This window comes from Hypanus sabinus, chromosome 1 (genome assembly GCF_030144855.1).
Source record: "Hypanus sabinus isolate sHypSab1 chromosome 1, sHypSab1.hap1, whole genome shotgun sequence".
Taxonomy (NCBI): Eukaryota; Metazoa; Chordata; class Chondrichthyes; order Myliobatiformes; family Dasyatidae; genus Hypanus; species Hypanus sabinus.
In genome coordinates this window covers 35,175,619-35,200,161 of record NC_082706.1, presented here as the reverse complement: position 1 = coordinate 35,200,161, position 24,543 = coordinate 35,175,619, and the positions used below count along the sequence as shown (strand labels likewise).

The following is a 24,543-nucleotide window of genomic DNA, read 5'->3' as shown; positions in this document are numbered from 1 at the left end:
CTTCTGGGAGTCTTGCACGAGGCCTCCTGTCCCTCTGCACCTCTGATGCTTGAACCCTCTCCCCATTCAAATAGTCCGCACTAGTTTAATAACTCGTTTAATGAGTTCAGCGCAACAACATGGGTTGAAGGACCCATTCCTGTGCTATAGTGCTCTGTGATCTGTAACTTTGCCTTGTATCATTCAGGTTGTTGGAAAGCCTGGTGTGTAGGAGCAGTGGGTAAGGGGCAGCCATGTTGCTGCCTCTGATGTTGTTCCTGGTTTTTCAGTAAACACTGAAGAAATGAGGAAAGTCACCGCACATTCTCACGTGTTTCAAATCTCAAGACTCATGAAATGAAATGGAAGTTAATCACTTAATAACCTTTGTCATTTTACACACTACTGAACCCCATTAAGTGATATAATTACAGGCAAACATGTTTGTTAGGGATAGTGAACTTAACCAGTCGCTTATCATCCAGATAGCCAAGTTCAACTTTAATCCTTGCAGCTGAGGAATTTAAACAAAGTTAAAAATAACTGCTCTTTAGTAATGAGGACTACAAAAACTGCCAAATTGTCTCAAAAACCCACCGAATGCACAAGCCCTATAGCGGAGTAATCTACGGTTCTTACTTGGTCTGATCTAAAAGATGCGCGCACAGATCTTTTGCACGAGTCCGGTCTCATGCTCCTCTGCGGTGCCCTGTCCTGTCCTCTGAGTGTCCAGAGTAATAAATAAAGGCTTTGCCAATAAATAAAAGTGCTCCCTGCAGTAGCAGATACCTACATTCTTTCCGAGGCTTTTCCTCCCATAGATCTTCATAGTTGTATAATACGTCAGGTCCGTATTCTGTAGGAGGCACTGCAAAAACACACAGAGTTCAGCTTTTCCAGCTGCCCGCTGACGTAGTATGAGAAATGCATTCGAGTATCTTTCTCTGACCTTCAGAATGGGACTGTTACACTCTCACCTTAAAGACAGTCACCACCACTCCATCCTGTCTCCAACCAAATCCAGCTCAGGTCTTTATTTTTTGATAAGCATACATCATCGAAATTTAGATTGCCTCTCATTGTGGCACATGTTTCCTTGTTAATGATAAAAGTATTACAACTGCCTTCAGAATGATTAGCTCAGCGCATGAACAAGATTTGGTCCAGATTAGAAGCCATTGTGGGCTGAGTGCCCTTGAACTTCTTTGCGTGCGTAACTACATTTATGTAGAAAATGGTCTGCGTAATTGAGTCAGTGGGAAGTTGCTCATCTAATTTTAGAGAGGTACAGTTGTTGGATGCTTTACATTTTGGTATCCATACAAAGGTTGATAAATTAAATATCTGAGTGCGTTTACTTCAGAGGCCATTGGATATATTGGCTAGATTTGACTTGGCGTTCTTTCTTTCAGGACCTGGATCTTGCAGGCAAAAACAGCACTTATTGCCTATCCTTCCAGTGCTTTTGAGGTGTGGTGTTGAGTGGCATTGAGCATCTGCTATTGGCTGGCACGCATGCTCAGGGTGGAAGTGACCCGGTGGAGAGGGCACCTGGGCATCAGTATGACTCTGGAGGCTTCTCCAGTCCTGAAGGAAGGTCTCAGCCTGAAACTTCGACTGTGAATTCATTTCTATACCCACTGTCTGACCTGCTGGGTTCCTCCAGCTATTTGTGTGCGTTACTCTGGATTTCCATCATCTGCAGAGTCTCTTTGCGTTTATGTTGTTGAACGTCTACAGACCTTCCGGTGAGGGGACTCCCATCGCTGCTATCAGTGAGGTAGTGCCAGGAGTTATACCAACATTGAGGACGTACACATGGTGGTGTTTTCTTTCTGTCTGCTGCCCTTACCCTTGTTGGTGGTGGACCTCAATCAGAATACAATCTGAGAAAACAGTTCATACCCTCACTGTCCTGTAAAATTCTGAGGCGTCAAGGAAATATAATAGAACTTCTCACGTCACGACTCGTACGATGTGACACCTTCCATTCAGATAAAGGGATATGCATTATAAGAAAATAAAAGTGCAAATTATCAGAGAATACTTACATGTTCCTCCATCCCAAGGCTTTTCCTCCCATATATCTTCATAGTTATACGTCTCACTAGGAGTAGTTTCACCAGGTGGTACTGAAAGACGGATATTTCATTACAAAGTATCCCTCTTCCAAACTCACCAACACTGAGGCCATCACCACATCCAATCAACTTGACACCCATGTCCCAAAGGAGGAGCTATTCCAAGCTCTACTACAACAAGTGGAAGAGATTCAACCATGTTCTCAATGCATCATTGGAGAAAGTCCAGCTCCCTTCCCATTGCCTCATGGAATTCCAGACACATTAAAACCGTGGGGTGAGGGTTAACACTGCTACTGAGAACCTTCTTTGGGAACAAGCAGAAGCCCAATGTAAATGGTGGATGGAGCTCAACAGCTCGCCAACTACCCCACCAGACCACTGCAATTATCCATCACTAAACTCTTATCCCACCACAAGGAGTGGCTGGAGCCTCCAGATCAGCCTCATTGGCCACCTCATAGCTAAGAGAACTGCAATGGAAGTTGGTTATCCTCTGTCCTGGGGAAGAGCCTCAGAAATGAAGACCTGTGCTACAACAGAGAGACAGCGGCCTGTTGGTTAGAGTAATTGCTTTACTGGGGCAGTGATCACTGATCAGGGTTTATCTAAGGAGTTTGTGCACTCGTGGGCTTCCTCCAGATGCTCTGATTTCCTCCCAACTTCCAAAGACATACAGGTTAGTAAGTTGTCGGCATGCTGGAGGTGGACTGAAATAGTGACGCAAGTGACTCATTTCACTGAATATTTGGATGCACGTGGGACAAATAACACCCGATCTTTATCTTTATAGGTGGAGCTCACTGGCGCAGGTTTCTGTTAGCAGGGTTCACAGCTCTGTTACTGGAAGGTAAGGTTTATTTGAAACGTACCAACAACCAACACAGTCCAAGGATCGTGCTGGGGGAGCCCAACAAGTGTCACCATGCTTCCAGCACCAACACAGCATGCCAAAACTTACTAACCCTTTGGGGTCAATGTTCCCTCTAAGGTGTTTGTGTGTTAGCGTGCACGCATCTTTTGCTACTAGCGCCTAAAGAATTTAAACTGCGCACAGAAGGTTGTACCCTCTATCTCATTGGCACTGTCACACAAAATCACATTTCCTTTTCTGGTTTCTGATGCGGACAGTGTTGACAACGTGGAGTTTGTGATGATTTGTCTGCAGATTTTAGAACTGGCTTATTTATACAGTTTTTATTGAAGAAATTATTGATTCAATATGTTGAATTCTGGATGCGAAGCACAAAAAGAACTGCCAGTTCATTTAAAGCAGAATGGCTTAATGAAACAATAGAAATCTCTACGTCAAAAGCTCACGAGGCCAGGAACGTGCAGCTATGAGAGATCTTTATGTACAATACAGAAACTGGTGTTAGCTGTGTGTCACGATGCAAAAGTTGCTGGAGAATTTGCAAGTAGGAAGAGGTGGAGTGATATTCAGAAACTTGACTTTTTAAAGCGTCATTTAGCAAGCAAATCACATATGGTTGGTGTGCAAAAACTCCAGCGAGTAAATCCTTCATTGCCCGCTGCTACATATGTTTTGTGAAAGTGCAGGTGAATGAGAGCGAAAACGATTAAACCCAGAGGAGATCACAGTTGCTATTGATGGTGTTTTGTGAACTGCTATAATGAATGCCTCTATATATAAAATTCAGTGTGCACATGTTGTTGTCACTAGGCAAAAAAATTGCACAGCACAAGATTTTTGTGCCACTGGTCATTACAAATCAGATTGAACACGGTTTGGGACGTGGGAGGAAAGACACATGGTCTCTGAGAGAATGTCCTTTCAGACAGCAGCGGGAATTGAACCCTGATTGCTCGTGATGTAAAGCGTTACTCTAACCCGGGGGTCGGCAACCTGCGGCTCCCGAGCCATTTGTGGCTCTTTCACCTCTGTGCTGCGGCTCCCTGTGGCTTTGGGAAATAATTGGTCAGTATTTAATTAAAATGTATTTTATGTTAGTTTGTTAGCTTTTGAAATGTAATTCTAAATTTGAAGATTATGGTGATCTTGTACAATCTAAGTGTGGCGACACATTTCCTGGCACATCCGAAACGGCTCACAATTAGCCAGCATTCCGGCTAAGGGAGATAGCCTACGGGGGTTTGTGAGTACGCGTCTTTTGCAGCATCTGCGTCCATGGGGGCTGGGTTGAGGGAGGCTTAAAAGCAAGGCTGTTTAGTTCGAATAAAGTTATTCGACTGCAGTTTACTGACTGCGTGAGCACACCGCTACAACGTGTTTTTATCGCTATTAATATACGTCACCACTGCCAATACCTGACACCCGCCAGTGCGCGATTTCTTTAATTTTTCGATCCAAGGTAAGCCAACTATGGAGAATTCTAAAAAAAGAAAAGTGACTGAAGAAAACAGAACGTTTAATGATACGTGGACAGATTCATTTGCTTTCACTGTTGACGAGACTGGTTTACCGGTATGCTTAATATGCAATGAGAAACTAGCAAACAACAAAAAGTCAAATGTCGCAAGGCATTTCCAGAATAAACACGCAGCCTTTGCTCAAAAATATCCGGATGGAGATGAGAGAAAAAAAGCCGTTTCGGAACTGATGCGGAAGGTTGATCTGAGCAAAAATCATTTCCAGAAATGGATGAAGTCTGGAAAATCAACGACATACGCCAGTTATATTGACGCTCAGGAAATAGTCAGGCACGGGAAGCAGTTTACAGATGGTGAATATATAAAAGAATCTTTCATTAAGATTTCAGAACATCTATTCACGGACTTTAAAAACAAGAGTGAAATTGTGCAGAAAATCAGGGATATGCCCCTCTCTGCAAAGACTGTCAAAGACAGAACCATAAAAATGGCAGAAGACATCACAAGACAGCAAATTAAAGACATCAATTCAGCTGTGGCCTACTCGATTGCCTGTGACGAGTCTAAAGACAAAGGTGATATTGAACAAATAGTGTTGTTCTGCCGGTATGTAAACTCTGCCGGGCCACAGGAAGAACTGATTGAGTTGATACCTCTAAAAGACCAAACACGGGGGGAGGACATCTGTGAGGCTGTCTTGAATTGTTTAAGAGCCAAAGGAATAAAGACCACCCATCTGGTGTCAGTAGCTACTGATGGGGCACCTGCTGCACAACAAAGTCCAGTGGCTGTCCAAAGGGGAGGTGCTGAAACGCTTTGTCGCGTGTCTGGAAGAAGTGAAAACTTTCCTGGGCAGCAAAGGGCTCAACTTTCCTGAGCTGGAACAGCCAGAGTGGCTGGAAAAGCTACACTTCATGGTAGACATGACAGCGCACCTGAACACGCTGAACACAGCTCTTCAATGGGGTAAGGACGTACAGCCCTGCACATGTTGGAGGATGTTTTGGCATTCGAGCGCAAGTTGACGTTGCTTGCCAGAGATTTACAGAAAGGCACATTGTCTCACTTCCCCAATTTGAGAGAGTTCAAACAAGGTCACGACATGATAAATTCGGAGTATTTACATTCTGCAATCATCGCAATGCAAACATCGTTTGGGAAACGCTTCTGTGAGTTCAGAGAGGAAAAAAACACATTATCCTTCCCGGTCACTCCCCTAAGCATCGATCCATCCCTACTAAATACGACTGCATTGTCAGGTGTGAGTCAACCTGAACAAGTATGATAAATATTTTAATTGCCTATTATTTTACGTATATTCATATGTTTTCATTGTTCAGTGAAATAGTCCTTTTATTTTTCAGGTTGACAGCTGGCTGACGTTATTTTTGGTTTGCTGCTGGCGGCAAATTTAAGTTTGGCGTTTTTCATAAATACAAGAAGGACTCAAATAGACGTTGAGTATTTTACTTAAAAGTAACCTTCAACCCAACGTCTTTTTTTCGGAGTTCAAAATGTTTTTGTTGCATGCAGAAATGTAATTTCATTTTCTCTGCAGGAGTTCATCAATTTCATAAATGCAACACATTATAGTTTGTTTATACATAGCATAAAGGCAAAACAAAACGTTGTATGCAGTGTTATTTCATTTTAAATGTCAAGCGGGTTTTGCGGCTCCCAGTGTTTTCTTTTCTGTGGGAAACGGGTCCAAGTGGCTCTTTCAGTGGTAAAGGTTGCTGACCCCTGCTCTAACCCCTCAGCTAGCTTGCCACCCCTAATTTACATTAATTACTTCTCCACTCAGGTCTGAATGTCTCAGCTTCCGTTACAACAACACACCCAAAATGCTGGAGGGACTCAGCAGGCCAGGCAGGCCCGAGTCCTGATGAAGGGTCTCGGCCTGAAACGTTGACTGTTTATTCTTATCCATACATGCTGCCTGACCCTGCTGAGTTTCTCCAGCATGTTGCGTGTGTGTGTTGCTTTGGATTTCCAGCATCTGCAGATTTTCTCGTTTTTCACTTCCAATTAAAATTCAGTGAATAAACCAGGAGCAAACTGCAGGAATGAAATCTAAAATTAAAATCATCTAAGCATTGGAAAAGCACTGGAAGCTATTCAGCATCTATATAAAAAACACATTTAGGTTGACATTCTCTTGAAAGTTCTACCAAGCCTTTAACTTGTTATTTATTCTAATGCTGACCAAGCCTCGTACTTCCACCATTCTTAGTTTTTATTTCATTCTCTGCGATTAATTGTCGCCTTTACACTTAACTGATTTTAAGTCACTGACAGTAATCAATCTATTGCAAGTCTTTGCTCTAGTAAAGGTCGCTGTTTGGGTGGGAGGGGTATTTCTGCACACTGTCACACTGTAAGTATTTAAAATGTCTGAATGAGTCATTGTATATTGACAGCCCATGAATTTCTCTGGAAAATTTTTTGCGAGAGACGTAGAACAGGCATCTCATTTCCTCTCATCTGCTTTACACTTTCACACAACTTTACAATTAACCTCACAATGAGAATGTTAAATAGCTTCAACTTGGTGATTATGTTCACCACTCTTCTGGTCTTGTGAAAGCTCACAGGCTGTGAATGTAAACTCGGTTCAGGTGGGACCTTTACAAAGATCTGGTTTGTGTCGTATTAGCCCAAACTAGGAAGACAAGTACAGGAGGTGATTGGGTGCTTAAACTAAAACATTCAATTTCTCAGAGTCATAGAGAAGTACAGAACAGAAACAGGCCCTTTGGCCCATCTAGACCATTCTGAAACCACTTAAACTGACTACTGCCATCGAACTGCACCTGGACCACAGCCCTCCCTACCCCTACCATCCAAACTTCCCTTAAACATTGAAATCGAGCTCCACTTGTACTGGCAGCTGATTCCACGCTCTCGCAATCCTCTGAGTGAAGAAGTTTCCCCTCAAACTTTTCACCTTTCACCCTTAACCCACGACCTCTGGTTGTAGTCCCACCCATCTTCAGCGGAAAAAGCCTGCTTGCGTTTACCCATCTATACCCCTCATAATTTGGTATACTTCTGTCAAATCTCCCCTCAGTCTGCCGAAGGGTTTCGACCTGAAACGCTGACTGTCCTCCTCCCATAGATGCTGCCCTGCCTGCTGAGTTCCTCCAGCATTTTCTGTGCGTGTGTTGCTCCTCTCGATCTGCTAAATCCTAAAGAATACAGTCCTAACCTATTCAATTTTTCCACGTGACTCAGGTCCTCCAGATCCAGCAACATCTTTGTAAGTTTTCCCTTCTTGGACGGTATCAAATAGCATTCTGCCTGCATTACCTTGTCCGTTACCTCCAAATCCTGTCCTGCATTACCCAGCGGCGGTGGTGAAAATCCATGGGCTTCTGGTTGTGGTGTTCCCACAGCCGTTTGGAAGGAGACTGGGATTTAGACCATGTTGATAAAGAAATGATTATTTACTTCCAGTTGAGAAAGGGATGTGGCCGAGAGGGGGACGTGTGTGGGTTGGTCTTCCCATGTGCCTGTTACCCTTATCCTTCTTAGTAGTAGATGTAGTTGGTTTGGGAGGTGCCGCTGGAATAGTCAAGGAGAGATAACCTTCTGTAGACGGTCTGCAGAGCTTCCACAGTGCATCATTAGGAAGAGAAAGATCATCCGATGATGGGTGAGATACTAGTCCAGTGGATTGCTTCGTCCTAGAAGGTCGTGAACTCTCTGAGTGATGTTTGAGTTTCTTCCATCCAGGCATGTTGGCAATGTTCCCTTACATTCTTGACTTTGGTCACATACGTGGTGGAAAGGCTTTGGGAGGTGCGAAGACACGCATCACCCACGGCAGGACACCCAGTCTCTGACCTCCTCTTGCAGCTGCTCAGAATGCCCACGGTGACCAGCCCAGGCGATTTGGTCACAGTGGGCAAAAAAAATGTGTGGTTTCAGCTCGTGTGGAGAGGCAGAAAGGAAAGGAACGGCTTTGTTGTTATAATGCCTGAAATATCACAAGGTGTTGGTGGGATCGCATACTGTTCCAGTATGTAGGAAGGATGGCATTAAGATGAAAAGGCTACAGTAAAGATTCACAAGGATGTTGGGACTGGAGGCTTTGAGCTACAAGTATAAGTTGTTAGTGTTTGGCCTGGCTCAAAGGAGACTGAGTGGCAACATTAGAGTGTTTATGAAATCAGGAGTGGAATAGATAAAAGATGTGTAATCACTACCTCTTTCCCAGAGTAGGGGAGTTTAAAACTGGAGGGAGAAAGTCTAAAGTGGAAAGGGAAAGACTTCAAGGAGACCTGAGGGGTAACAGAGGATGGTAGGTATGTGAAATCAGCTGCCAGAGGAGGCTATAGAACCAGGTACACAATTCCTTTATCTCCACCTCCCCCCCCCCCCCATTTATACTGGCATCATCTCCCTTCCTTTCCAGTCCTGAAGAAGGGTCTCCGCCCGAAACATCGACTGTTTGTTCATTTCCATGGATGCTACCCGGCCTGTTGAGATCCTCCAGGTAGGTGTGTGTGTGTGTGTGTGTGTGTGTGTGTGTGTGTGTGTGTGTGTGTGTGTGTGTGTGTGTGTGTGTGTGTATCGTAAGACAAAGGAGCAGAAGCCAGCCACATTCGGCCCATCGAGTCTGCTCCACTATTTCATCATGCGCTGATCCAATCTCTCCTTTAGTCCCATTCCCCTGCCTTCTCATCATAACCTTTGATGCCCTGACTACTCAGATACCTATCAATCTCAATGACTTGGCCTCCACAGCCGCCCGTGGGAACAAATTCCACAGATTCACCACCCTCTGGCTAAAAAATTTTTTTCACATCTCTGTTCTGAATGGGTGCCCTGCAATCCTCAAGTCATGTCCTCTCGTACTAGACTCCCCACCATGGGAAACAACTTTGCCACATCCACTCTGTCCATGCCTTTCAACATTCGAAATGTTTCTATGAGGTCGCCCCTCATTCTTCTAAACTCCAAAGTGTTCAGTCCAAGAGCGGTCAAACGTTCCTCATATGTTAACCCTCCCATTCCTGAAATCATTCTAACTACTATTTAGACAGGTACATGGATAGAAAAGGTTCATACTTGAGAGGGATCTGGGCCAGATGGGACTAGATCAGGTAGGTATTTGTTTGGCCTGGACAAATTGAAATAAAGGGCCTGTTTTCATGCTGTACACGTCAATGGATCTCTGACTAACTGTGACATGCAGTCACCACAAGTATTTCTTGAACGCTGAGTGTCTTGAACAGTTTTCATTTTATTTCCTTTCTCAAGTGTTCTTTTATATTTCCAGTGAGAATTGAGCAATCAGTAAAAGAAAACAGTTTATGTTCTCTGTATATGATTAAATTCCACAAAGCAAATGAAATGGAATTTCTCATTTTACAACTAGTGGCATGTGATTCACACAAAAGGCAATGACCATAAAGGTCAGAGAGAATACCTACATGTTCCTTCTTCCCAAGGATCTTCCTCCCATAGGTCTTCATAGTCATACACCTCATCAGGTTGAGTCTCCTTGGGTTGCACTGAAATACATACAGTCCATCATTAATCACCCAACATTCCCAACGCTGAGGCCTGATTCACATGAGCAGGTTGTACACCGGACTTTCTGAATAGATTCTTTCATCCAAGCCCTACCCTGGCATGGAAGCGGTTCAAGGGTGTTCTCAGACTTCCTTGGACAAATCCCCATTGACTCCTGGGCATTCCCGGCTCATGACGGTGGAGAATTAGCGTTTAAGATGGAATTGAAATTGGTGGGTCCATTCATTGGGAATTAGGGGCAATAAATGGCAGATGTGGACCTCAACCTCGCAACTGCCCACCAGCCTGTCCCATTAAGAATTTCTTGCTCCAACTATAGGAGAATTTGAATTGTACACAACAGCCTCAGTGACTACCCCAGAGATCAGCAAACTCGAGTGGAAACAGGTGTTCCTCCTTCCTGTAGGAAAGCCTAGGAAGAAGAAACCCCATCTTTTAAATCTCCCTGATATATCTGCCTGTATCACCTCCCCTAGTAGTGCATTCCACTCACTCTTTGTGTAAAAAAAACAACTCTCGTCCATTCACCTTAAAATTATGCCTTCTCTTAATAGTCATGTCCACTCTGGGAAAAGGACACTGGCTGTCCACTCTGTCTATTCTCTTTATCATCATATACACAAGTCTCCTTTTATTCTCCTTCACTCCAATGAGAAAAGTCCTAGCTCTCTCAAACTTTCTTCACTCGCTCTCTGATCCGGGCAACATCCCAGTAATCTCGTCTGCACCCTCTCTAAAGCTTCCCCATCCTTCTTATAATGTTGCTTTGCTGCATGCTTGAGTGCACGGTGATGGGGGGCTGTCGCTTTGCTGCATGCTTGAGTGCACGGTGATGGGGGGTTGTTGCTTTGCTGCATGCTTGAGTGCACGGTGATAGGGGGTTGTTGCTTTGCTGCATGCTTGAGTGCACGGTGATGGGGGGCTGTCGCTTTGCTGCATGCTTGAGTGCACGGTGATAGGGGGTTGTTGCTTTGCTGCATGCTTGAGTGCACGGTGATGGGGGGCTGTCGCTTTGCTGCATGCTTGAGTGCACGGTGATAGGGGGTTGTTGCTTTGCTGCATGCTTGAGTGCACGGTGATGGGGGGCTGTCGCTTTGCTGCATGCTTGAGTGCACGGTGATGGGGGGTTGTCGCTTTGCTGCATGCTTGAGTACACGGTGATGGGGGGTTGTTGCTTTGCTGCAAGCTTGAGTGCACGGTGATGGGGGGCTGTCGCTTTGCTGCATGTTTGAGTGCATGGTGATGGGGGGTTGTTGCTTTGCTGCATGCTTGAGTGCACGGTGATGGGGGGTTGTTGCTTTGCTGCATGCTTGAGTGCACGGTGATGGGGGGTTGTCGCTTTGCTGCATGCTTGAGTACACGGTGATGGGGGGTTGTTGCTTTGCTGCATGCTTGAGTGCACTGTGATGGGGGTTGTTGCTTTGCTGCATGCTTGAGTGCACGGTGATAGGGGGTTGTTGCTTTGCTGCATGTTTGAGTGCACGGTGATGGGGGGTTGTTGCTTTGCTGCATGCTTGAGTGCACGGTGATGGGGGGCTGTCGCTTTGCTGCATGCTTGAGTGCACGGTGATGGGGGGTTGTCGCTTTGCTGCATGCTTGAGTACACGGTGATGGGGGGTTGTTGCTTTGCTGCAAGCTTGAGTGCACGGTGATGGGGGGCTGTCGCTTTGCTGCATGTTTGAGTGCATGGTGATGGGGGGTTGTTGCTTTGCTGCATGCTTGAGTGCACGGTGATGGGGGGTTGTTGCTTTGCTGCATGCTTGAGTGCACGGTGATGGGGGGTTGTCGCTTTGCTGCATGCTTGAGTACACGGTGATGGGGGGTTGTTGCTTTGCTGCATGCTTGAGTGCACTGTGATGGGGGTTGTTGCTTTGCTGCATGCTTGAGTGCACGGTGATAGGGGGTTGTTGCTTTGCTGCATGTTTGAGTGCACGGTGATGGGGGGTTGTTGCTTTGCTGCATGCTTGAGTACACGGTGATGGGGGGCTGTCGCTTTGCTGCATGCTTGAGTACACGGTGATGGGGGGTTGTTGCTTTGCTGCATGCTTGAGTACACGGTGATGGGGGGCTGTCGCTTTGCTGCATGCTTGAGTGCACGGTGATGGGGGGCTGTCGCTTTGCTGCATGCTTGAGTGCACGGTGATGGGGGGCTGTCGCTTTGCTGCATGCTTGAGTGCACGGTGATGGGGGGCTGTCGCTTTGCTGCATGCTTGAGTGCACGGTGATGGGGGGCTGTCGCTTTGCTGCATGCTTGAGTGCACGGTGATGGGGGGTTGTTGCTTTGCTGCATGCTTGAGTGCACGGTGATGGGGGGCTGTCGCTTTGCTGCATGCTTGAGTGCACGGTGATGGGGGGTTGTTGCTTTGCTGCATGCTTGAGTGCACGGTGATGGGGGGTTGTTGCTTTGCTGCATGCTTGAGTGCACGGTGATGGGGGGTTGTCGCTTTGCTGCTGCTTACATGTGGGAGGGGGGAGCTGGGGGGGCTTTGGGGTTCTAACATTTAACTGTCATTCATTCTTCAGGGCACTCCTCTGTTTTCGCGGATGTTTGCGAAGAAAAAGAATTTCAGGATGTATATTGTTTACATTTCTCTGACATTAAATGTACCCATTGAAACCTATTGGACTGAGCACAATACTCTCAGTCTACTACTTTAGTGTAGTCTAACCAGAGTTTTATAGAGCTGCAAGATTACCTCATGGCTTTTGAACTAAATTCCCCAAAAGTGTAAGCCAACTTCTTAACCACTGTTGCTTCATCCCTGTTCACTGATTTGTAGAGTTTAATTCTTTCTGGCCAATACCACCCTATGAATTTGGACAGAAATTTTAAGGGATCTCTAGATGTAGAGCCTAAGATCCCACTGTTCATCCATACTGCTTAGAATCCTGCCTTTAACCTTGTTCATTGACTTTGTTTGACATTCCAGTGAATCCAGATTGAACTCCACCTCCCACCTCTCAGCCCAGCTCTGCACCATATCAATGTCCCATTGATACACAATCCACAATACCATTAACCCTTGTGATGCCTGCAAACTTACCAACCCACCCTTCCACTTACTTATCTGAGTCCTTTACAATAATCACGAAGAGCAGGGGGGGGGGGGGGGGGGGGTCCCAGGACAGATCCCGGAGGAACTGCACCAGTCACCAGCCTCCAGGCAGAACATGTTTCACCTCCAACCACCCTCAAGCCAATTCTGAAGCCCCAGCAGCCAAATCTCCCTAGACCTAATGGCTGCTGAATTTCTGAACAAGCCTAGCATGGGGAATCTTGTTGAATGCCTTACTAAAATAAATATATACCATATCCACTTCATCACATTTATATCACTACAAACACATTTATCAATTTGATCTGTGTTTGTGAGACATGCCCTGGGACACGTCGGGACACCCTGGGAAAACCGCTGCGGTCACGGGATCGATGCACAAATTCCACAAGGACAACACGGGACGACATCAAGTCTGAAGCTGAGTCACTGCAGCCCCCTACGCTGTGCTCCCCCACCAGCCCGTGCTGTCTTGTTTTATTGTTGACCAAGTTTAGCATTTTCAGTAACTTCAGCTTTTGTTCCTTCCTGCACAGTTAATCATGGGCTCATGGACCATTTGCCCCACTCTTGTCAGGGAGGAGGCTACGCGGCATCCCAGCCAGGACCATAGAGGGTCCCACCCACCCTGCTCATGGACCATTTTCCCCACTCCTGTCAGGGAGGAGGCTACGCGGCATCCCAGCCAGGACAACCAGACTCAAAAACAGTCACTTTCCCCAAGCAGTAAGGTTGATCAACTCCTCCACCCACTAAATCACCCCGTCACACCCCCACCACCACTACTTTAATATTTCCTGTTGGAGTTACCTTATGTACAGACAGTCCTGTGCCTTGCTTCACTCTATGGACATACAATCAATCTATGCATGTAGGTACCCTCAGTTCCATTAACTGTGCTGATAACTATTCAGGCTAACAAAATGGCTTTTCTGTATTGTTATTGTTATTTAATGCTGCAATGGGTTTCTGTGTCTGGAATGTTTGGGTTATAACTGCAGATAAGGAGGGGGACTAACCAATGGAGAATTGTTATGCTATCTTGTATGTGTGAGCTGTGTGGGAGTTCATGGTCTTTCTCGGGAGGTGAGTGAGGAGGACGGACAAGTGAGGAGTGGAGGAGAGGTTCCAGGGCGGTGGGTACTGGACATCGGTAGCCGAAGGCTCGGAAGGTCGTTGTGGATGGATCCGGAGGCGTGAGCTCCAACGTATTAAAATATTATGTGCACAAACTGATAAACTTCCTGATTTGGCGCCTGTAGGTGATCTGTTTCTACTAACCCATCACTAAGGAATAACTATAAAGTTGTAATTATTTATTCACCTTTGGTGTATTGTCTGATATTTGTGTTGCGGGTCTGTACTGGGGGGGGCATTCCACTGTATTTACACTGAAGTACTGCATTGTTGACGGGGCGACAGTGGTTCACCCTAGGCGATTGGGGGTAAATTGGAGGCACAGATGCTACATGTATCTTATGTATCTACATTTATTGTATTCCTTACCTTATTGTGCTTTTACTTTCTGCTGCATTGGATCCAGAGTAACAATTATTTTGTTCTCCTTTACACTCGTGTACTGGAAATGACATTAAACTATCCCGAATTGCCTTTATCTTCACTGGTTTTGATGCTGAGATACATCCTAGGAAGTGCTGGGACACATCATCAGTGATGCAATCGGGTGTTTCGGGCCTTTCAACATCAGACTCCCTCACCCACGTGACCCAGCCAGGATCGGTCAGGCCCCGGCTGGAATCCCAACTATCTCTTGCAAGTCCCTGCTCCAGGAAAGCTGATTGGAGAAATTGGAACACCCTGGGAAAACCATGGGATCTTAGGAGGAGATTAATAGAGCTTAGGAGGGTCAATGGCACCTAATGGCGACTCCTTTGCTTGTATCTTTGGAAACAGCTCTATTTCCATCTTTAATATCTCTATTGTTCCCTTTCAGGGTTCTTTTGAGGACCCTGACCTGGAGTTACACGCTGTCTATGGTTCCTTGTGGGAATGGGACCCCCTCTCGGGTTCCACAACTGGCCCTCGTTCAGCACGCCAAAGGTTCAGCCTAAGAGTCCGGCTTGAATTCGGAAGGCTGCAATCTCAGGGCTCTGGAGATGGGCAGATCGAGGGTCGGTGTCACAACAGAGGGAGTCGGGATATCTGCTGTGGAGACCCGGGATCTTTGCAATATTCAGGCACAGAGCTTGAAAAAAGCAACGTAATGTACTTTTTATATAGTAAACCAGCGAGTTGTTTGTTATGTCTATCCACCCGCTGGGAAAATGGAGACACCTCCTTCTCCCTCATGGGGGGGGGGGGGGTGTTATGTCGAATACTGGGTGAAACGCAAAATCTCTGGGGTAACTGTAAGTCTGTGTCTTTGCTGTTGCTTTGCTCACGCTTGAGTGCTTGGTGGCGGGCACTGATGCATTTTTTGCCGGTGGGGGTTGTGGGGATTGCTCGCTGCCGTTTATGCATAAGAGGGAGGGGAGCTGGGGGGGTGGGCTTTGGGGTTCTAACATTTAACTGTTGTTCATTCTTTGGGGCACTCCTCTGTTTTCGTGGATGGTTGCAAAGGAAAAGCATTTCAGGACGTATATTGTAAACATTTCTCTGACATTAAATTGGACCTTTGAACCTTTGAAACTGTGGTACATGTTAAATAGTTAAAAACAGCCAGAATGAATAACTGCAATAGGACTTGCCATGGACTTCAGTGGATATGAAAACCGGGAGAGATGTAGAATAGGCTCCCAATTCCCCATCACCCGCTCTACACAGTCGCCCAATTTCAAAATTATCTCCACAGTAAGGATTCCAAATAGCTTCAGTACTGTGGTTGTATTGTTCACTCCTTAGGGTTCGGGGACATTTTACACTGTAAATGCAAACTCAGTTCACAAAGAATTTCTATCCCATTAACCCCGAGGTGACCGGGACCACAAACAAAACATCCTTTGCTTCCTTGAGGGCAGAGCCTCAAGTTGCTGCACCTCATGATACCCGAATGAAATGCAGAAGGATGTTACATTTCTGGGTGGAAACTGGGAATAAAGAAATTAGAACAGAAGCCCTTGTGAATTTGTTTCACTTTCTAGATCACCGTGTTAAGTTATTCACCTGGGTACATCCTTGGGATTATCTGTGGCCGCTTTCAGTCACCCGTGTAGAGGCGAAGTTATGAGGTTTAGTTGGCCGTTTATCAAAAGTGACACAGCATTGGAACAACCAGACAACTAAAGAACTATGGTACTCACACTTTCCGTGCTCATCTGTCTCAACCTCTTCAATCTCCAACTCAAACTCCAGTTCCTTTCCAAGCGTGTCAAAAGGCTTCTTTGGTTTTGCCTCTGGCTTGCCCCATCCATCTGAAACAAAGGAGGAAAACTTGGGAAGAATAATCCCTTGCACTTCACTACACTGAACTTACTCACTTGCTAGTTTTCAACAAAGCGAGGAGCATTACTTATGTTATACTAAAAATTAAATAGGTATATTTTAAATGTATGAATTTTGAATTTTAGCAGAGTTGAACTTCACATTTCCTTGTGAAATAAAGGTATAGAATTGAGTGGTGGCCTGGATGAACATCGTCCTTCCATCTACTCTCTCTGGGATTTGCTCAATGGAAAAGCATCCACCTTTTCCCATTTGGCCTGGTAACTTAAGGAGCTGAAAGAACCGGTGAGTTCCCTGGAACACTGTGGTTCATAGTCCAGTTTAGAAACCAGCCAAAATCTAGGCTGACTCTAGACTGGAGAACTTGGGAATTCTTCCAGTGCCTGAACCATCACTTATCTCTCAACCAAGACCTGAAACAGTAAATTCAGTACTTTAATTTTTTTTTTGGTATTTTTGGGAATTTATGTCTGATGCTTTCCCTACTATAAAGCACTTTGGAATGATGCCTTTGAACTGCATTATATGAATGCAAGTCATTCTACTGCTCTCTTCTGTGGTGCTAGCAAGAGTTCAGACAACGGCTTTCTTTCCTCTTGAGTCAGATTATGTACTCAAGCCTCGCGCTAGAGATTTGTCAAAATGATGTAAGGTCTCTGAAGAAGTAGTGAGGGTTTGCTCTCCTGTCTGAGGTCTACGAGGGGTGATTGATAAGTTCGTGGCCTAAGGTAGATAGGTTATACAGCTCCCGTTACATGCACATGCAGTTCAACTCTTTGAGTGATTATGCAGAAAGTTTGAAGTTAATAACTCATCTCCTTCTACCTTAGGCCATGAACTTATCAATCACCCCTGCTGTGGACCTCTTCTGGAGGTCCAAGACGCCGACTTCTACAAAGAAGGGATCCGTATACTCCACGACTGCTGGATTAAGTGTGTAAATGTAGGAAAATTAAATGTGCTAGGTTTTCTAAAATTGACTCCTTCTACCTTAGGCCATGAACTTATCAATCATCCCTCGTATTCTTCAAAAGGACAAGCTGACAGACTGTCTATTTTCACTGGTGAAGGTAAAAGGCCCTCTGGTACTATTCTGAAGGAGATGAAGGAAGTTATCCCTGGGGTCACAGAATCCAATTAGTCCCATCCCTCAGCTTTTCTTCACTGTCTGAACTTCACTTTTCAGTCTGAAAACAACAATAGAATCTTCTTCCTCTACTTTTTCAGGCAGTGGATTTCCCCAGCCACCTTAAATCGTTGCTTTTGGGTGTCATCCCTTCCATTAATGCCAGAATTTCTCTTCCTGTATTTGTCCAGACCATTCATGAACAAATTGCTCAACCTTTTCTGTTGAAGGAGAAAAGCAGGGCTATTCAAATCCATCCACTGAACTAATGTTTCAATAACCTCCCAGAGCCCACACATTCTTCCCAAAGTGTGGAGTGCAAAACTGGACACAACTACGCTGCTTCCGGCTGAACATATTTATAAAAGTATTTTGTTCTCTCTGCCTCTGTTTTTTAAGCTCTTGAACCAAAATGACTTTTTAACCCCCTTTTCAAATTACTCATCGTCTTTCAAAGCTTTCAAAGTCCGCCCCCTGTTCTTGGTCAATGCTTATTGTGCAACCAACATCCTAAACACAGATTATTTCATGACTGTATTGCTGTTAGTGGGACGTATCCAAGTGAAAAATTAGATTTTCTGACGTTGCAGCAATTGTCAGAGTAATTGAATGTAAAATGCTTTGAGACAACTGGTAATTTGGCATTCAACTGAATTACTGTGGTTTCTTTTTCACAGGGCCTCAGAATTTAGACAACTCAAGGATGCTGTTTGTGAGGAACTGTCTAATTCCATGCCTCACCCCCTTTCAGAACTCTTCTCTTTTAAGTTTTTAACCAATTACTTTTAAATTAAGTTGTGATCTATCTCATTAACAACTTATGCTCTGTTCTGTAGATCATTCTGAGCCCAGTCTTTTCCAATCAGTAGAAACAACTTTTCACTATTGGCCATCTAAACCATTAGGAAAACTTGCTTTAGAAACACCTTCACCGTTTCTTTTCTTTTTAGCAGAAAACGTCCCATTTCTTCTAGCTGTTTAAAAAAAATTATTTATATAGTTTTAATTGAAATAAACTCAAGTAGCTCAAATTAAAATATTTGTGATGTATCCATCTCCTAAGAACCCAGAGGACATATGTATGTGAAGCATGACCTTGAAACTGGAGTGTTCTGCTAGGCTGAATATCTAACATTTCTTCAAAAACCTGCTTTTGTTTGATTTAACAATCATATTGTTGAAAAATAACTTTGTTATTTTTCTGAATATATGATTCTGGGACACAGAGGATGATTCACCCCACAGGAAATCTCTTCAACTTGCGTTGGCTTTTGCTGAGGCAATCAATTATACCAGTTTTACAAGATCTCTTCCCGTCAGTATTTCCCAGACCAAATTCATGATTAATTCCACGTCTGCATCTACATAGCAACAAATATTTTATCCATTGTCATGAAACCTCAGTACTACAGGAGCAAAGCTATCTAGTTTGTAGCTCAGCGCTTTCTCTGTGGAGAAGCAAAGTTGTAAACACACATTCAGTCACATCTTCATCGATTCCATAATCATAAATCCCTTCATATGACTCCGTTGGCAATTCTGAGGGCTCTATAGGTTTGCCTGCAAAAGAAATAGAAAGAAGAAGTTCAGTACTTTATGTCCAATAATAGAATTAACCCCTGTGTAGAGAGCACAGCAAGGAGTTCTCACATAAATCAAAGTAATTGCAGAAATAGAACTGCACAGCTCAGAAAGATTCTATTTTGTCCGCAGAGACCATGCTAGTTTTCATTAAGAACTATTCTATTAGTTCCTTTTACTTTCCCATACACTCAGTTCACCCCTCCACCAACACCATCCACCTCCCATCCATCCCATCCCAAATGCCCCCACCAGTCCCCTATTTCTCCATGGCCCTGTAAACATTTCCATTCTGCTTCGATCATTATAGGCAGGGCTTTCCAAGTGCCAAATTAATGATAAGAATATTCCTTTGAGTTTGTACCAGTCATCAGCCTGCATTGATCGCTGACTGATTCATGTTAACCTTTTCTGTTCCATCCGTGTCCTGTTTTATCGAGGTGTGCTGGATTCAGAGGCTGCTGAGGCTTCAGAGGCGGAAGCAGTTTGCAGCATAATACTAGCACAGTGCCAGCAACCCGGGTTCGATTCTCACTGCTGCCTGAGAGGAGTTTTCCATTCTCCCTCTGGCCGCATGGATTTCTTCCAAGTGCTCTGGTTTCCTCCCACGTTCCAAAGTTGTACGAGTTGGTAGGTTAATTGGTCACATGGGTGCAATTGGTGGCGTAGGCTTTATGGGCCAGAAGGGCCCATTACTGTGCAGTGTACTCTGAATAAGTAAATAAAGATCTTGCTCCTTTTGGAGATCTTTGGGTGTGAAGCTCAATGTTGGTGTGATACAGCTATGTGAAAACAAATTACTTGTCTAAAGCACTCTCTCTTAATTTCTTTTCATTGAAGTCAAGTGTACGTGGGGTTAATGTGGTTCATATACAATAACCCCCGGCAATAACCAAATGCAGTTGCTTGACTTGTTCTCCCCCAGGCCTGAATTTCGTCTTTCTGTTCTTTTTTAAACACAAATTCTTAATGCAAAGTTTCATAATTTCTTAACATGCACAAAAGCTGGATGAACTCAGCAGGTCGGGCAGCATCCGTTGAAATGAGCAGTCAACGTTTCGGGCCGAGACCCGTCCTGACGAAGGGTGACTGCTCATTTCAACGGATGCTGCCCGACCTGCTGAGTTCATCCAGCTTTTGTGCGTGTTGATTTACCACAGCATCTGCAGCGTACTTTGAGTTCATAATTTCTTATTTTTCCTTAGTTTCTTTCCATGATGCAGATACCTTTCTATATTTCCATTCTCGCCTTTGCAGTTCTAAGTAGATAAACAAAGGGGAAATTTTAAAAAGGCACACTCTTCCTGAACCGCCAGATCTAACCTCGTTTCATAGGGTGTCCTAGGTTCCCACTGCCACACTCAGTAGTGGGATAGAATTAATTTCTTTCTCTTTACATGGACAACCTGGGAGGTTAACCATAAAGTGAAGTGAAGCTGAAGAAACAATGCTCTGAGCTTTTTGGCAATAGAAGATCTTCTGGTCCTTGGAACAGTGAAACACTGATGGCCGACTTCAGCAGGGAAACATGGAGAGCCATCTCCTACCGATCCGGTCTTCATAACCTGACTCCTCTAAGCAACAGGAATGATGCAGTGAACCTACCTGTACTCTCCTTCTCTGCCGTCTCTTTTGTCACGGTGTAGTATTCTTTGAAAGGAGGTGAAGTGAAAGGCTTGCTGGGGGAATCTGTCGGCCACAGGTCATAAGTAACTGGAAAGAAAGGTATTTATCAATGCATTCATTCTTAAAAGTAGCTTCACCCTTCCAAACCTGGTGGTGTGGGACCTAAGGTTTCTGTACCTCCTGCAGGAGAAGCAAGGGAGGGTAGTGAGGTTCTTACTAATGGATGCTGCTTTCCGATGGTAGTGCCCCACGTAAATGTATTCAGTGGCGGGGAGGGTGGTGCCTGTATCTACCACTTTCTGCAGTCTTTTTAGTTCCCGAGTATTGGTGTTTCCGTACCAGGGCATGATGCAACCAGAAACAGAATCAGAATCAGATTTAATATCACCAGCATGTGACATGAAACTGGCTGTTTTTTTCTCATCGGTACAATACAATGCATTGACAGACCGATACTTTATTGATCCCAAAGGCAATTGCAGTAATACAGGTGTCCCCCACTTTACAAATGTTCACTTTACGCCACTTCGCTTTTACAAAAGACCTACATCAGTAACCTGTTTTCGCATTACAAAGAGGATTTTCACTTTTACGAAAATTTTTCCCATATAAATGAATGCTTCTTGGCTTTACATCATTTTGGCTTAAGGAAGGTTTCATATGAATGCTCTACCTTTGTAAAGGGGGGGGGACACTTGTAGTAATATAAGCTATAATTACTAAAGGGTATATAGAGTGCCTATAAAAAGTATCCACCCCTAATCCTTGGAAGTTTTCATGTTTTATTGTTTTACAACATTGAATCACAGTGGTTTTAATTTGTCTTTTTTGACACCAATCAACAGAAAAAGACTCTTTGGTGTCAAAGTGAAATCAGATCTCAACAAAGAGATCTAAATTAATTGCAAATATAAAGCACACAATAATTGATTGCATAAGTATTCCCTCCCACCTTCAATATGACACACCAAATCATCACTGGTGCAGCCAATTGGTTTTAGAAGTCACATGATCAGTTAAATGGAGATCTGGGTTTGGAGACCTGTGTGCAGGCAAGGTGTTTCAATTGATTGTAGTAGAAATACACAATCTGGAAGGTCCAACTGCTGGTGTAACCCAAACACTGCACATCATCAAAATCACACCTTCCCTATGAATCATGGTGGTGGCTGCATCATGCTGTGGGAATGCTTCACTGCAGCAGGCCCTGGGAGGCTTGTGAAGGTAGAGGGTAAACTGAATGCAGCAAAATACAGGGAAATCCTGAAGGAAAACATGATGCAGTCTGCAAGAGAACTGTGACTTGGGAGCAAAACATTTTCTCCAAGCATAAAGCTAAAGCTACTGAGGAATGGCTTAAAAACAATGAAGTTAATGTCCTGGAGTGGTCAAGTCACAGTCCAGACCTCAATTCAATTGAGAATTTGTGGTGGGACTTGAAAAAGACTGTTCACTCACAATCCCTATGCAATCTCAGAGCTTGAGCAGATTTGTAAAGAAGAATGGGGGAAATATTGCAGTATTCAGGTCTACAAAGCTGATACAGACCTATCCACATAGACTCAAGGCTATAATTGTTGCCAAAGGTACATCAACTAAATACTGACTTGGAGGGGGTGAATACTTTTGCAATCAATTATTTTGTGTTGTATATTTGTAATTAATTTAGATCACTTTGTGGAGATCTGTTTTCACTTTTGACACAAAGAATCCTTTTTCTGTTGATCAGTGTCAAAAAGCCAAATTAAATCCACTGTGATTCAATGCTGTAAAACAATAAAAGATGAAAACTTCCAAGAGGGTGAATACTTTTTGTAGGGTGTGTGTGTGTGTGTGTGTGTGTGTGTGTGTGTGTGTGTGTGTGTATGTGTGTGTGTGTGTGTGTGTGTGTGTGTGTGTGTGTGTGTGTGTGTGTGTGTGTATGTGTGTGTGTGTGTGTGTGTGTGTGTGTGTATGTTAGTTGCAAAAAAAGGAAAAGAAAGGAAGTGTTCATGGGTTCATTATCATTTAGAAGTTTTGTGGCAGAGGAAAATAAACTTCCTGAAATGTTGACTGTGCATGTCTTCAGGCTCCTGGACCTTCTCCTTGATGGCAGCAATGAGAAGTGAGCATGTCCTGGGTGATGGGGGTCCTCAATGATGGATGTTACATTTCTGAGGCATTGCCTTTTGAAGCTGTCCTGGATGCTAAAGAGGCTCATGTCCATGATGGAGCGGGCTGAGATTACAAGCTTCTTACCCTCCGTACCATGCAGTGATGCAACCAGTCAGAATGCTCTCCATGGAACATCTGTAGAAATTTGCGAGTGTCTTTGGTGACATACCAATTTTCCTCAAACTCCTGATGAAATATAGCTGCTGCTGTGCCTTTTTAAAAGAATTGCATTAGTATGTTTGGCTCAGGATAGATGCTCAGAGATGTTGACATTCAGGAACTTGAAACTGCTTGCTCTTTCCAATTCCAATCACTCGATGAGGACTTGTACGTGTTCCATCAACCCACGCTTCCTGAAGTCCACAATCGATTCCTTGGTCTTACTGACATTGAGTTGGACTACTCGCCACTGTGCAATCTTTGCTAGCACGCTGAATCTGCTCCAACTTCTGAAAAGCATTGGCGTGCCTCACTTGTGACGACATTTAAGTTCTGACCTCCAGACAGATCCTCTGATATGACAATGCCAAGGAATTTAACTCTACTGAGCCTGCCAGCTCCGTTTCCTTATTGAGGGCTGGCTCATGGACCTCCAACTTCTTGCAGTTGACAATCAGCTCTTTGGTTTTGCTGATGTTCTGTGAGAGGTTGTTGTTGTGGCACCATTCAACCAAGATTTTCAATCTCCCTCCTTTATTACACTACAACCATCAGACTCCGGAACAGGTGTAATAACTCCAACCACCACTATTCTAAACTGATTCTACAACCTGCAGACTCGCTTTGTTACGTACTCGTGACACATGACAGTGGAGCCCTTGTCATGTGACTGGGGTTGAAGCTGTACTGGACTTGAGGTGATGGTCTTGTGATGGTGGAATGACGTCATTTTCCCGCCAGTAGAGATCATGTGACGGGTTTTTTTTACAGGTTATAAAAGGTAGACCCCACCCTGTGAGGAGGGGCAGTTCGTGGCTGGATTTGCCAAGTTGACTTCATGCCACTGCGTGTTTGAAGTGATGACGCAGTTTAGTTGAAGGATGAAGTTTTTATTTAATGCCTAAAGTTTAAAAGGTCATTGCCAGCAGGTTCTTTATGATTCTGTTAGTTTGAGAATTAGAGGAGAGTGAAGATTCGAAGTTCGGAAGTTAAAGATCGAGGAGAATCGCTTTCTACGGTGAAACGGGGGCGACCTTTGTTTGATCCTTATTTGGAAGGATTTTGTTGACTAGCTTCATGTTAATCCCTGGGTAACCAGAAAGGATTGAAGGTAGTGGAGAAGGAAAGGTCAGTGCCTTTAAGCCGTTCTGTTTCGTAAATTCTTCGTGGGAAGTTCGACGTCGGGGATCGAAGCAAGCGACGTGAAAGAGAACCTAAATTGTCCTATAAAGTCTCTCCTTTTAAATGGACTGTGAGCATATCGAACTTTTGGCAATACCACTTTAAAGAACTGTTTTGGAATATCACTTTACGAACTGTTTGAGCTGCCGCTCAGCAGCTGTTTCCGGTTACGGTAGTGTTTGTTTACTTTTGGGGGGTTTGTTTTCTGCGTTTAATAAACGTGTTGTTTGTTATAAGAAACCCTTGCCGATCTCATATATTTATTGTTGCCTGAATACGTAACATTAAATATGGGGGCTCGTCC

General features: G+C 44.4%; 1 protein-coding gene across 3 annotated transcripts in view; it reads right to left on the bottom strand.

Annotated features, from left to right (window-relative positions):
- The window catches only part of aebp1b (AE binding protein 1b), a 136,382-nt gene that overhangs the window by 73,357 nt on the left and 38,482 nt on the right, over window positions 1–24,543 (bottom strand). For all 3 annotated transcript variants that reach the window (XM_059966947.1, XM_059966937.1, XM_059966956.1), the window contains 6 exons: window positions 20,724–20,831; window positions 19,014–19,097; window positions 16,270–16,380; window positions 9,851–9,931; window positions 2,031–2,111; window positions 773–847 (listed from right to left, as the gene is read on the bottom strand). In XM_059966947.1, coding sequence (XP_059822930.1) covers window positions 773–847; window positions 2,031–2,111; window positions 9,851–9,931; window positions 16,270–16,380; window positions 19,014–19,097; window positions 20,724–20,831 — 540 coding nt within the window. The remainder of the gene's footprint in view (window positions 1–772; window positions 848–2,030; window positions 2,112–9,850; window positions 9,932–16,269; window positions 16,381–19,013; window positions 19,098–20,723; window positions 20,832–24,543) is intronic.